Raw genomic sequence first — 12574 nt, forward strand, 5'->3', positions numbered from 1 at the left:
AGGTTATTTACTCTTATAATTGCAGCAAAAGTGCATTTTTTTTTTTTTTTGCTTGGGTTACTCAGATTACTATACTTTATGCTACTTGGCCAATGAGTACCTTCTACCTATGTTTTACTTCATCAAAACAGTTAATATACTAAACTATACTAAACTTTATGTATTTGAAAGGATATCACCTGCTAGGTCATTTTATATCATTTTATTCTTATTTGGCCCATTAGAATTTTAGCTTTCATTTTTAATTTTTTTCAAATTTAATTGAAATTATTTCAATTTTCCTGTTAGAAATACGGTTATGGCTCTAAAAAGTCTACTTAATTTCATTCATAATAAGATGAAACTTAAATATTTACCATTAATGCCTAAAACTTTTTCATTTTTTTAAATGTTTGTTTATTTTTGAGACAGACAGAGACAGAGTGCAAGTGGGTTAGGGGCAGAGAGAGAGGGAGACACAGAATCTGAAGTAAGGTCCAGGCTCTGAGCTGTCAGCACAGAGCCTGATGCCAGGCTTGAACTCACAAACCATGAGATCATGACCTGAGCCAAAGTCTGACAGATGCCTAACTGATTGAACCACCCAGGTGCCCTGATGCCTAAAACTTGGTAAATAAAAAGAATGGTCATACTTTGTATCTTGGAGTTAAAATTTTCTAAAATTCGAATGTATTTACTTAAATGGAAATATTCCCTGTATATTCTTTAAAAGTAATTTTATGCAAAAAATATAGTGGTGATATTTTTAAAATTTCTAGAGATAGAGGTTCAGATATCATTTGAATGTTGTAATATTATTTCTTGGTTTTGCTTAAAAATATTTAAAAATAAGACCTGCAGTCAACATGTTACCATAACTATATTTAGACTTCCAATAATATGATACAATTTCTTTGTCATTTTCTGTTTTTGATGAAAAACAGATAATCTGGTGTGCCATGTGAAAAATGGAATGAGAAGCATCAAATATAAACCAGTAGACTATCAACAGTTGCAAGCATTAACTGAAGCAAAAAAATTAGCTTCGGTCTCTACAGAGCTAAAGGTTAGTTAGAAGTCATGTATAAGTGTGTATGTGTGTTTTCTAGTTTTGGAAAATTGAATTTCCAGGAAGTAAAATGATATTTATAATGTAATATGTAAATAATTAAAATAAATAACTTTCTGAATAGTTTTTAGAATCTTCCAACTATTAAGAGTAGTAAATAGCAACTAATATTTATTGAACTCTTGGACAATGTGCTGTATAGCTTACATGTATTTCTCATTGTATGTTCATAACAACCCCAAGATATGAATTCAACTTTACCTTTATTTATTTATTCATAAAAAGCTTATTTTTTAAAAGTTTATTTAAGAGAGAGAGACAGCACGCTTGTGCATATTGGGGAGGGGCAGAGACAGAGAGGGAGACAGGGATAATCCCAAGCGGGTTTTAAGCTGTGAGCCCAATGCAGGGCTTGACCTCCTGGACCATGAGATCATGACCTGAGCTGAAATCAAGACTTGGCTGCTTAACCCACTCAGCCACCCAGGTTCCCTTCTACTTTTAGATAGTTATTTTATCAGCTTTCAACAATTTCTAACTTGCTCTGAACAATAAAAATTACAAATAAGTACCAGCCATGGATTATCATTTAAGGCTCTTTCTGCAACACCATACAAATATGCCCTCAGGTGCCTCTCCTTTCCACAATTTCCTTTTATACCCTTATCTCAGAAAAGATGAACTTGGACTAGATTTGAAAGGGGTCTATGTGCAAGTGATTGTGCACAGTATTTTAGGACTATGTATGATTTAGGATTACTCATACAGTATGTTTCCCCCTTGTGCGAATAATAAAGTACATTATAAACAACATTTTCATTGCTTGGTTGCATTTTTAATGCATTTTTAAAAATCTGATTTGGCAAAATGACATATTAAGTAATTTATAAGTTTTCATTTGCATTTAATATTTTTGTGTTTTATTAGTTTTACAATGGCTTTTTATGGTTAATACTTTTTTATTTAATTTTCTTTTTTCAATTTTTCTTTAAATTCTAGTTAGTTCAGTTATTTTTTTTTAATTTAAATGTTTTTATTATTTATTTTTGAAAGAGAGAGAGACAGAGCATGAGTGGGGGAGGGGCAGAGAGAGAGAGGAAGATACAGACTCTGAAATAGGTCCAGGCTCTAAGCTGTCAGCACAGAGCCCAACATGGGGCTTGAACTCATGAACCATGAGATCATGACCTAAGCCAAAGTTGTACACTCAATGGACTGTGTCACCCAGGCACCCAATATCTTTTTAAATAGGCAAATATTATAATTCCAACACACATTTAATATCTATTGTAAAGACATTACCATGTATCCATGAGCTATATCCCCTCAACTGAGGAGACCTCTCAAATAGGGCATTATTCAGTTCAGATATTTAAAGTTTAAATAATTTGATGTTATGTGGACATTGAAAGAAATTTGTGGCAAAATCACTTATAGAACTATGATTCTAACAAAACTATTTTCATATTTCTGACTTTTATTCTGATCTATTGTATTTACATCACATATACACAACATACATGTATAGAGACATAAACATATACATACACTTTTTATTTTCTCCCATGATAAACATAAACATGAAATCCCGTATACTTTCTCCATAGCATTTTGCCATGTAATCTTTATAATGTTTAATTATTATATAATATTTAATTAGTCCAGTAAATAAATGTTTATTACATGGCTCAACGATACAATAATGAGCAAAATACATCCCCTATACTCAGGGAATGTATTGGGTGCAGGAGAGAAGGAAGAGGAAAGTCAGTGCTTATCAAATAATAAAAACATGCTGTCTGGTGTGTACTAACAGGACTTGATCCTAGTTGAGTGGGAAAGTGTTTTTGAGGCAATGACATTGGAAATGGGATCTCAAGGTCAATAAAAATGAGGCAAAAACAGGAGTGATGAGTACTTCAAATAGAAAAAGATGCATGTCTTATCCTGAGTTTTGAATACTGGGATTGTATCTAATTTTATGAGATTGGAAACCATGCTTTGGTAATTTAAATATCTTTATGTAGAAGCACCTTTCACATTTTAGAATCCTCCACCCTTATAGGATAAATTCCCATGATTGGCATGTTTGGGCTAAAAAAAATGAATTTTAATTTTAAAAAAGTTCTTTCCCAAGGTATTGTTCTAATGAAGACACCACCACAGACACTTTGTCTATACCCTTATCAGTACGGGAATATGTACATCATATATATTCATATAGATACACATACATTTTAAAAATTATCTATATATCCATTTGTTCATTCATGTTCATGTCCATTCTATACATCTATCCATCACGTTATCAAATTTTTTCTGGCAGAATGTGGAAGAGTTGAATGTCAAACTCAATGTTTGTTCAAAGTGAATTTCTCTTTGATGATAGAATCACTATCAAAGAATAAACATATTTAAAATTTTTAATTTTTAATGTGATTTTCAATTTTTGATAATAAGTTCAAGGGCATTAACTTCTGAGCCCTGTCAGTTGTTAGATTACTTCTCTGGTCACCATGCTGCATATTTGTGAGATTAAACAAATGATCACTTTCAACTGACATTTTAAATAACATCAATAACCTTGCTGTTCATAGAATATAATTCAGGAAGAAGCATTTTAGTTACATATTTTCTAGAAATAACTGTACCTGAGATTTATTGCTTGGCAAATTTCAAAATAATCCCTTGTCTTCAACTACTGAAAGTGGTTCACAGTCTGTAGCAATCATTTTAATAAGCTTTTTGCTCCCATTTTTAGTCTCCATAGATTCATAATGATAAGGAATTGTCCTGTTAAAGCATTTTTATAGTATCTGTTGTTTTGAATTTCAGTTAGCGAGAACAAAATGTGTCCTGGATACCTCATCATTTTCGAATACTTTCTTCTTTCCTTTTATAGTTTTTAGTTTTTAGTATAGCCGGATTAAGAAAGATATATTGAGAATGTTGTTTTACATGATTTTTGGTCTTCTTTTCTCATTTAATTTAGAAGATAGCAAGTTGACATTTTGCTTTTAATGGACTCTTCTAAAATGTGAAAAACTCCCAAATAGAACTTTTCTTTGAAAGACTCATGGCTTAAATGGAATTAGATAACTGGAAATTAAATATAATTCTTAAAGTTTATTTTGCTTAATGTTTGAATGCTAATATATATACCAACCAGTCTACAACAACTAGGATTATGATAATGATGTTATCTCTATTATTCTTTTTTGTATTGTTATTTACATTTTTGTAAAATATGCATTAGCTCAAGAAGAATATTTTTTCTTCCTCATATTACATAGTTACATTCTCTCAATATTTGTATTAAATATCAGTTTATTTTCTATTTATTTTGCTAATTAAATGTGGTTTTTCCTTGCACATGAAATTAGTAGCTTTAACAATCATTGTTAATTATCACAGCACTATACTCTGGCAATATTAAATGTAAACATACTTAAATTGAATGATAGAATGTTAACATTTAGAGCACATAAGGAGGTTTTGCTTTAAGTTATATCTAGAATACTTAGTTACATTTGAAAATAAATTAATAATTTCTTTAAAAAAATTTTTTTTAATGTTTATTCATTTTTGAGGGAGAGTGAGAGACAGAGCACGAGCAGGGGAGGAGCAGAGAGAGAGGGAGACACAGAATCTGAAGTAGGCTCCAGGCTCTGAGCTATCAGCACAGAGCCCAACATAGGGCTCAAACTCACGAACCATGAGATCATGACCTGAGCCAAAGTCCAACATTTAACCAATCGAGCAACCCAGGTGCCCCAACAATAATTTCTTATAATAATTATTGTTAATTAACAGTAAATTCAGAAGACCTGCCTGGTTTCTATTACTGGTATTATACTGAACATATGTGATGGTCCCTATAAAAGCATGGTCATTGGGCTGCCAGATAAGGACAGTTATGGACATTGAGTGATCTAGTCTTTCACAGACTGAGATTGAATCTGAAGCCAAATAGTAAAGTTGGACTGGAAACGCAGATCAATTTTAGGTACATTGTATGTTAACTATTCATTTCTAAGTTAGGTAAGTATAAAAGGGATCTTTATAAGGTATAAAAGGGATATTTATTTTATTTGAATTGCTTTGCTTAGCAAGAATGGATATTTCTTCTTGATTAAGTATCTATCTACTAATTTAAAAAAAACATTATGAGAAATAGCAAGCATGTGCAAAATTAGAATGATATTATCTCTATGTAATTGATCTAGCTTCAACTATGATCAATTCTTGGCTATTGTTTTTTCTATACTCCCTACCATAACTTCCCCCTGTGCCAGGTTATTTTGAAGCAAATCTCAGGCATCGTAACATTTAACCACAAATATTTCAGCATGTATCTCTAAAAGATTAGGGCTACAAAACCCTACCCACACCCCAGAATACTATTACCATTAAAATATTAATAGTTTCTTAATTTCAAATATCCAGTGTAAAATTTCCCTGATTGTCTTTTTTTTTTTCTGAAAGTCTTTTCAAATCAATATCTAAGCAAGATCCATATATTACAATTGATCTCCTTTATCCTTTTGTGGTTTTGTAATTTATTTTTTGAAGAAATTGTGTTCTTTGTCATTTATAGTTTCGTAAGGTCTGAATTTTGCTGATTACATCCTGGTAGTATCATTTAACATGTTTTTCTGTGTCTTGTATTCCAGTAAATTGGTCATTACAGCTGGAGACTTGATCAGATGCAGGTTCAGTTCATTTTGGCAGAACACTTATTGATGGAATTTTTGTGCTAGTCTTTTTCTATCACAAATAGTGCTTCAGTGAATGGTTTTGTTTATTTATCTTTTTATATAGTTTCACCAATATAGTTTTCAAAAATTTTTAATGTTTTTTATTTATTTCTGAGAGAGAGAGAGAGAGAGAATGAGCAAGGGAGGGTCAGAGAGAGAGGGAGACACAGAATCTGAAACAGGCTCCAGGCTCTAAGCTAGCTGTCAGCACAGAGCCCGATGTGGGGCTCGAACCTATGAAACGTGAGATCATGACCTGAGCCAAAGTTGGACGCTTAACTGACTGAGACGCCCAGGAGCCCCATCCAATATAGTTTTCAGATAGATTTCTATGAATAAGGTTGCTAGGTCAAAGGGTAAATCCATAAGAAATCTTGCCATACACCTCCAGATTCCCTTCTATGGGAGGCTGCATCATTTTACATTTCCACTAGCAACATAGGAAAGAGCATGTTTCCTTGTAGCCTCGCAAAGTGTTTTGTGAAACATCTGAGCTTTTGTTAACCTGGTAGATGAGAAATTTCAACTTACTGTAGTTGGGTTTTCTCTTTTTATTTATGTTAATAATTCTTGATACACTTGCCTGTTCTTTTACTTTCATTGAGATATAACTTACATATACTAAAGTGCACATACTTCACATATAGTGAAGTGCACAAAATTTAAGTGTACACCTCAATGAATTTTGACAAATGTATACCCATATGTAACCAACACTTCAGTTGTCCACTAGTTACTGTTGCATATATCTAATAATGGGTCATCTGGCCAGAAGGACTTTTGTGGTATTTCAAGGTGCCTACTTAGAGTCTTATAATCTTGGATCATTACAATAAACCACATCGGAAACCTCTAGCTCCTGATTCCTTGATGAAGTTATTATTTTTGCTATTTTTAACTCATCAACATTCTGCATATATCATCATCCACCTTAAATATTGATTTTATATGGCTTATTACCCAGCTGAATGAATTGGAATCTCCTAGAAATCTATTGATAAAGATCCAACTTTAAATCTTTTTGTTCTTTTAAGACTTTATTTTTCTTCATTTTTGGCCTGAGGATAGAAGTTGAATCAACGAGTGAACTTACAAAAAAATCAAGATGTTCTTTAAAATATTGGAAGTGTCTAGTGAAAAATAGTAGCTTTATTTTGACTTTTATGGTCTACTTAATTGGTCTTTCTCTGGGCTCAAAGGCAACAGCATTGATTTTTTAAAGCCATAAACACATGTCCACATTTTTCACCAATGTGTTTTAATTTTTTGTACAACATGGACCAAATATGTCAAAGAAATCTAATTTTAAAAGTTGCATCTACTGCAACAAACTTTAGAGGCTGCAGGTGGCAAACAGATGGAATGAGTTTCAAGCATTCTTAAAGCAAACATTAGAGTGTCAGATTTTAGAAACACTATGTACTTCTATGTTTTCAGTAGGTAGAATGAGGATTGCTGAATGTTTTTCTGCAGTGTCCTATTCATATTTAAATGTGCTTTTCTCCTAAGTTTCATAATTGTAGCACTCTTGAGACCTCCTGAGGAAAAGATTTGACTTTGACTCCATGTTTTTGTTTTCTTATACCCCTAATTTTGAATCAGTAACCAGAACAGTAGAAGGATAAACTCAAGGTTGAAGTAATCAGTGAATGACAGCTAGAAATAGCATGCATTATGAAGAATCTTTTTAGGATTTGTCTTCTGAAGTTTTTTATATGTTTTCAGCATTGACGATGTATCTGTTAAAGCTTTCAGGATACTAAGTATTCTAGTAGCAGAGAAAATATAAATATGCTATTGAGAATAGCACTTTTGTAGATGTATAGAAGTGGTAATATGGAATACGTGAATTCAGCGTACACATGAGTATCAGTCAGAGTCCAACCAGGAAACAGACATTGAGGACTTAGAGTGGAGGGGTCTTTAATATTGGAAATGGTTCCACAGGTGTACAGCTGAGAAGCCAAACAGGAGACCAGAAGCAATGCAGAGGTTAACAGCAGAAGGCACTGCCATGGCTAGGTCAGAGGGACATTAGACAAAGCAAGGCTGAACTACATTCCATCTGCTGAGTTCACCCAGAAATTGTTGGAACTGTAATAGAACTGTCAAGAAAAGTTAGAGCATTGGAGAAGATGCAGATGCTCCTGGAGATCACTGTGATACTAGAGAAGGCAGGCAGACTAATCCTTTGGCTTCTCCTTTCCACCCTCCCTTCAGTCTCCTACTACTAGTGTCTCCCTTGGCTGAACCCAGCTGGAAGCCACTTAGTGGGGGTGTCTAGGAAACACAGGCTGCTCTGTGATATGGAGCAGATCAGAGAGATGGCCAAGAATGGATATTAAGGCAAACAGATCCAGGACTGATACAATTTGTCAACAAGCCCCAAAGCACTAATTATGTGCTACATTTTTTAAAAGCCATACAAATTAGGGAAATTTTAAATTTAGTTAAAAATGTGGGTTTCAACACTAAATGATTTTTTGGTATTTCTTTGTCAAGTACGTACCTTTAAATAAATACTTGCCTAAATTTAAAAAATATTTGCCTAAATTTTTAAAAACTGTATTTATGAAGTCATGGAGTTGAAAGATTAAAGTTACATGTTTAAGGTCCTAAAGCCAGGCCTCTTAACAACTTATCCAATGACTTTTCCCCATCCTATGCTGAAGGATCGTATAAAAGCCAATGTGAACACTAAGGTTCTATGGGATTCTGACGGTTATGGGCTTTATGATCTTGGCCACATTTTTTAACCTCTCTGAACTTCAGTGTCCTCATATGTCAATGGGAACCATGCTGCCCATAATGCTTGGCAGCGAAGATGTATCAAAAAGATGAGAAAATATATGGAAAGCTCTTGAAAAATTTTCTGAGACTACATGAATTAAGGTGTTATTTGTTGTATGTATGGAAAATATAATTACCTTTCTTTTCATAAATACTTAAAAAACAGTTATTATAAGTGGCCAGTATTCCACACCATTTTCTCTCTCATATCCCCACTTTTTGTTTAATGAATTACTTATTTTAAGGGAGACTCTGTATTAGATGTTGCACTAAAAGGATTGAAAACGGATAAATATGTAACTTAGAAATTACAAATTAAACAATTTTACTTTGGAAAATACATTTAGAAAACATAGGAATTACTCCTCTTTTGTTCCTCTAAATCTAGATCAGAAAAGCAGTGCAGACTTCAAAGGCATCTAAAGAGCAGACACTAATAAAACAACATAAGCAAGTGTGGTGGCAGGAACACCAAAGGCTAAATGACATCAGGTAAGAATAGAGGGAAATCTCTATTAAAATGTGTAAGACTTGCTAAGAGTTGTACTTACTTAATTAGATGTTCTATAACTTTCTATGTTAATTATACCATTAAACTAAAAATATAAAGTTATGCTTTGTAAGTCAAATTAAAATTCTTTCATTTCCTCAATTTAATTTGGAATCCAGCAAATATATTCATATGACTTTTGCTTTCTTTTGGAAGAAAAGATAATCTTCTATATCTGCTGATCACTTAACTCTTCTATACTCCCTTTCATACTTGTAATTACTCATATTACCCTTAGCACATTGAATTATAATGTCTTATTTACATGTTTGTCTTCCCTATGAAGTGGCAAACAAGAGCAAATATATCATCAGTTTCAGCTTTTCATTGTACGTTTCGTAGGAGGAGATTTATTAATGCTTTCAATAAATGAATGAATGGACTGAGGTTCCAGTTGTTGACTGATTTCTAGATGTAGCTGCACCATGACTTAGTCAATTTGCATTTTTGACTTTTGTTATCATTTCCAGCACTCATTTCAAGATGAAGTAACAAAACAGTGATTCTATACTTGTTCTTAATTGTGATCATTGAGGAATAAATTTCTTTTCAAAAGAGCAGGGCAAAAGGAGAAGACAGATGTGTTTTCCCTCCATTTGAGGCATATATACTAGTTTTAAGGTACATTTTTAAAATGTATATTTTAATCAGATATTGTATAGCAAAATAGATCATTTTTGTGGTCTTATTCTAAGTCAAATTTCCAAAGATCATTCACTTTCCTTTTGATGTAGGTACATTTCATATTAGTAGGAATTTCTTATTCTGGCAAGAGATTCCTACATGTGAACTGAAAGGCTCATGATTGGAAATAGATAACCTAAAACATAGAAAAACAAAATTATATCGATTTTGTCACCAAACTGCTGCCATAAAAACAAATCAGATCCATTTTATCTGTCAAAAAGTCACCTTCTACAGAGAGAATGTTTGAACTCATTAGAAATTCTTTTTGAAATTTTGCATAACTTGGTAAAATGAACGCCATTAGGAAGTTTTTATTATGGTGCTCACTGATGCAAGCTCAAATGTTAAGGGAAAGCACTGGCAAAAGTTTTCACCTTGGCTGTTACACAGCTTTCTAAATGTGTATATTAGCTCTTCTAGGGCTAGATAGAAAAGGCATATACATACCATTATGGAAAATAGTTCTTTTGGTTGACCTGGAATGACACAAAAGCAATGGAAGGGAGGAGCATTCAAGCAAAACCATTATGTCTTGAAATTTGTAAGGGCTAAAAAGTGGACTAAGAGAAGAATTCTAAGATAATTCTCTGTGTTATTCTAGAAAGCAGACTAATTTCAATGCTTTCAGTGAAATTAAAAACTAATAGTAAAAAGAGGAAAGTTAGAGAAGTGGCTGGATTTGTGAAGAATTTAGGGACCTCCAGAAATTCAGGGGTTTAAGCTCCATCAGTGTTTCTCAACCTTTAAAAACTATACTCCCTTTTAATCAAAGATTAAAAGTAAAATATTTTCATGCATCATCATGAAAGCGCATTTGAGAATCTCAGGCCCACAGATGGTAGGGTACTACAATAACATTGAACTTCTGTTGGGTTATGTACTATGTGGCAGGTAATATGGTAAATAATTTATATGCTTTATTGCATTAAGTCCTTACAATGTCCTACAGAGTAGATACCATTGCTATCCCCTACTTTACAGCTGACAATCTTGAGTTTCAAAGGATTAAAATTTTTATGAAGGTAAATCAGCTAGTTTAAGTGGAGGTGGCATTGGAGCACTTGCCTTTAACTCCTGTGCTGTCTGAACTCAGAGTTGAGAAGCTTTTCCCCCCACAGGGTTCTGTTCATACCACCTGAGGATCTAATTGGTCTAACGCTGCTAGAAAAAAAATTTTTTTTTTGCCAAACTTCAATTGATTGAAATCTGTCCTAAGGAAACTATACACATAAAATTTCCAAATGTAGGGTATTTAAATATATTTAAAATATATGACATAATATTTAAATTTATAAAATTTAATTTAAACTTACAAAATTACAGAGCCACCTGGGTGGCTCAGTCAGTTAAGCATCTGACTTCCGCTCAGGTCATGATCCCACGGTTTGTGGGTTTGAGCCTCGCATCGGGTTCTGTGCTGACAGCCAGCTCAGAGCCTAGAACCTGTTTCAGACTCTGTATCTCCCTCTCTCTCTGACCCTCCCCTGCTCCTGCTGTCTCTCTCTCTCTCTCTCTTTCTCTCTCTCTCTCCCTCAGAAATAAATAAAAACATTAAAAATGTTTTTAAACTTACAAATTTTTATTTAGTATTTATTTTTTAAAATGTTTATTTTTGTGTGAGGGAGAAATAAATTTTTTTAAATAAACATTTTAAAAAATAAATACTAAATAAAATTTTGTAAGTTTAAAAAAATTTTTAATGTTTTTATTTATTTCTGAGAGAGAGAGAGAGAGAAAGAGAGAGAGAGAGAGAGACAGCAGGAGCAGGGGAGGGGCAGAAAGAGACGGAGACACAGAATATGAAGCAGGCTCCAGGCTCTGAGCTGTCAGCACAGAGCCCAATGAGGGGCTCGAACTCATGAACTGGGAAATCATGACCTGAGCTGAAGTCAGAACCTTAACCAACTGCACCACCCAGGCGCCCCTACATTCAGTATTTAGTATGCTTTCTCAAACTATACCCCATATAGGACCTTCATACACTTTCTCAGGGGTACTTGTTTCCTTGTTTCAGAATGACTTGTTTAGAGGTTAAGGAGGAAGTTATTTATATGGCCATGTGGTAAAGAATTACAGTTTTTTTAAGTTTATTTATTTTGGGAAAAAAAAAAGAGCATACATGAGTGAGAGAGGTGAAAAGAGAGAGGGAGAATCTCAATCAGCCTTCACATGGTCAGCATGGCACCGAATGTGGGGCTAGAACTCACGAATCTGTGAGATCACAAGCTGAGCCAAAATCAAGAGTCAGACACTTAACTTACTGAGCTGCACAAGCAAACCTACGATTTTTATTTTCATAAGAATTGTCAAATCATAAAATTTCCAGGGTTTTTTGTACACCCTACTACTTTTACTACACAGGGATGTTTTTGAACCAAATCTCTCTTAGGAATACATATAGTCTCTTGCTCACACTTTTAACTTTAAAACATTATTTTTTAAATACCACCTTTTTACAGAGGATATCATGAGGTTTTACCACAATTAAATGTTGTCTGTAAATGCATCTTTAAAGATAAAATTGATACCAGCATTCACATTGTGTGACTCAAGGCATCAGAGAACTCTCAAAGCCCATTTCCTAAGTTCATGCTCTAGCCATTAGTTGTGTGATTCCCTTTGCCGCCTCTGTAGTTTGCCCACTTGGGACAGACTTTTTTGAGTGAGAAGTGGATCCAATAGCTGAGTCTAAGGAATCATGCTTTCTGACCCGCTGAGTTCCTTCCCTGTGGGAGGAACAGA

At 33.6% G+C, this 12574-nt stretch overlaps 1 protein-coding gene across 1 annotated transcript in view; it reads left to right on the top strand.

Annotated features, from left to right (window-relative positions):
• Window positions 1-12574, top strand: part of CCDC148 (coiled-coil domain containing 148) — a 238125-nt gene that overhangs the window by 71879 nt on the left and 153672 nt on the right. Inside the window, exons 3-4 of the mRNA XM_039237513.1 lie at window positions 924-1045; window positions 8984-9087. Coding sequence (XP_039093444.1) covers window positions 924-1045; window positions 8984-9087 — 226 coding nt within the window. The remainder of the gene's footprint in view (window positions 1-923; window positions 1046-8983; window positions 9088-12574) is intronic.

The sequence above is a fragment of the Hyaena hyaena genome, unplaced genomic scaffold (genome assembly GCF_003009895.1).
Source record: "Hyaena hyaena isolate Hyena2069 unplaced genomic scaffold, ASM300989v1 scaffold_126, whole genome shotgun sequence".
Classification (NCBI taxonomy): domain Eukaryota; kingdom Metazoa; phylum Chordata; class Mammalia; order Carnivora; family Hyaenidae; genus Hyaena; species Hyaena hyaena.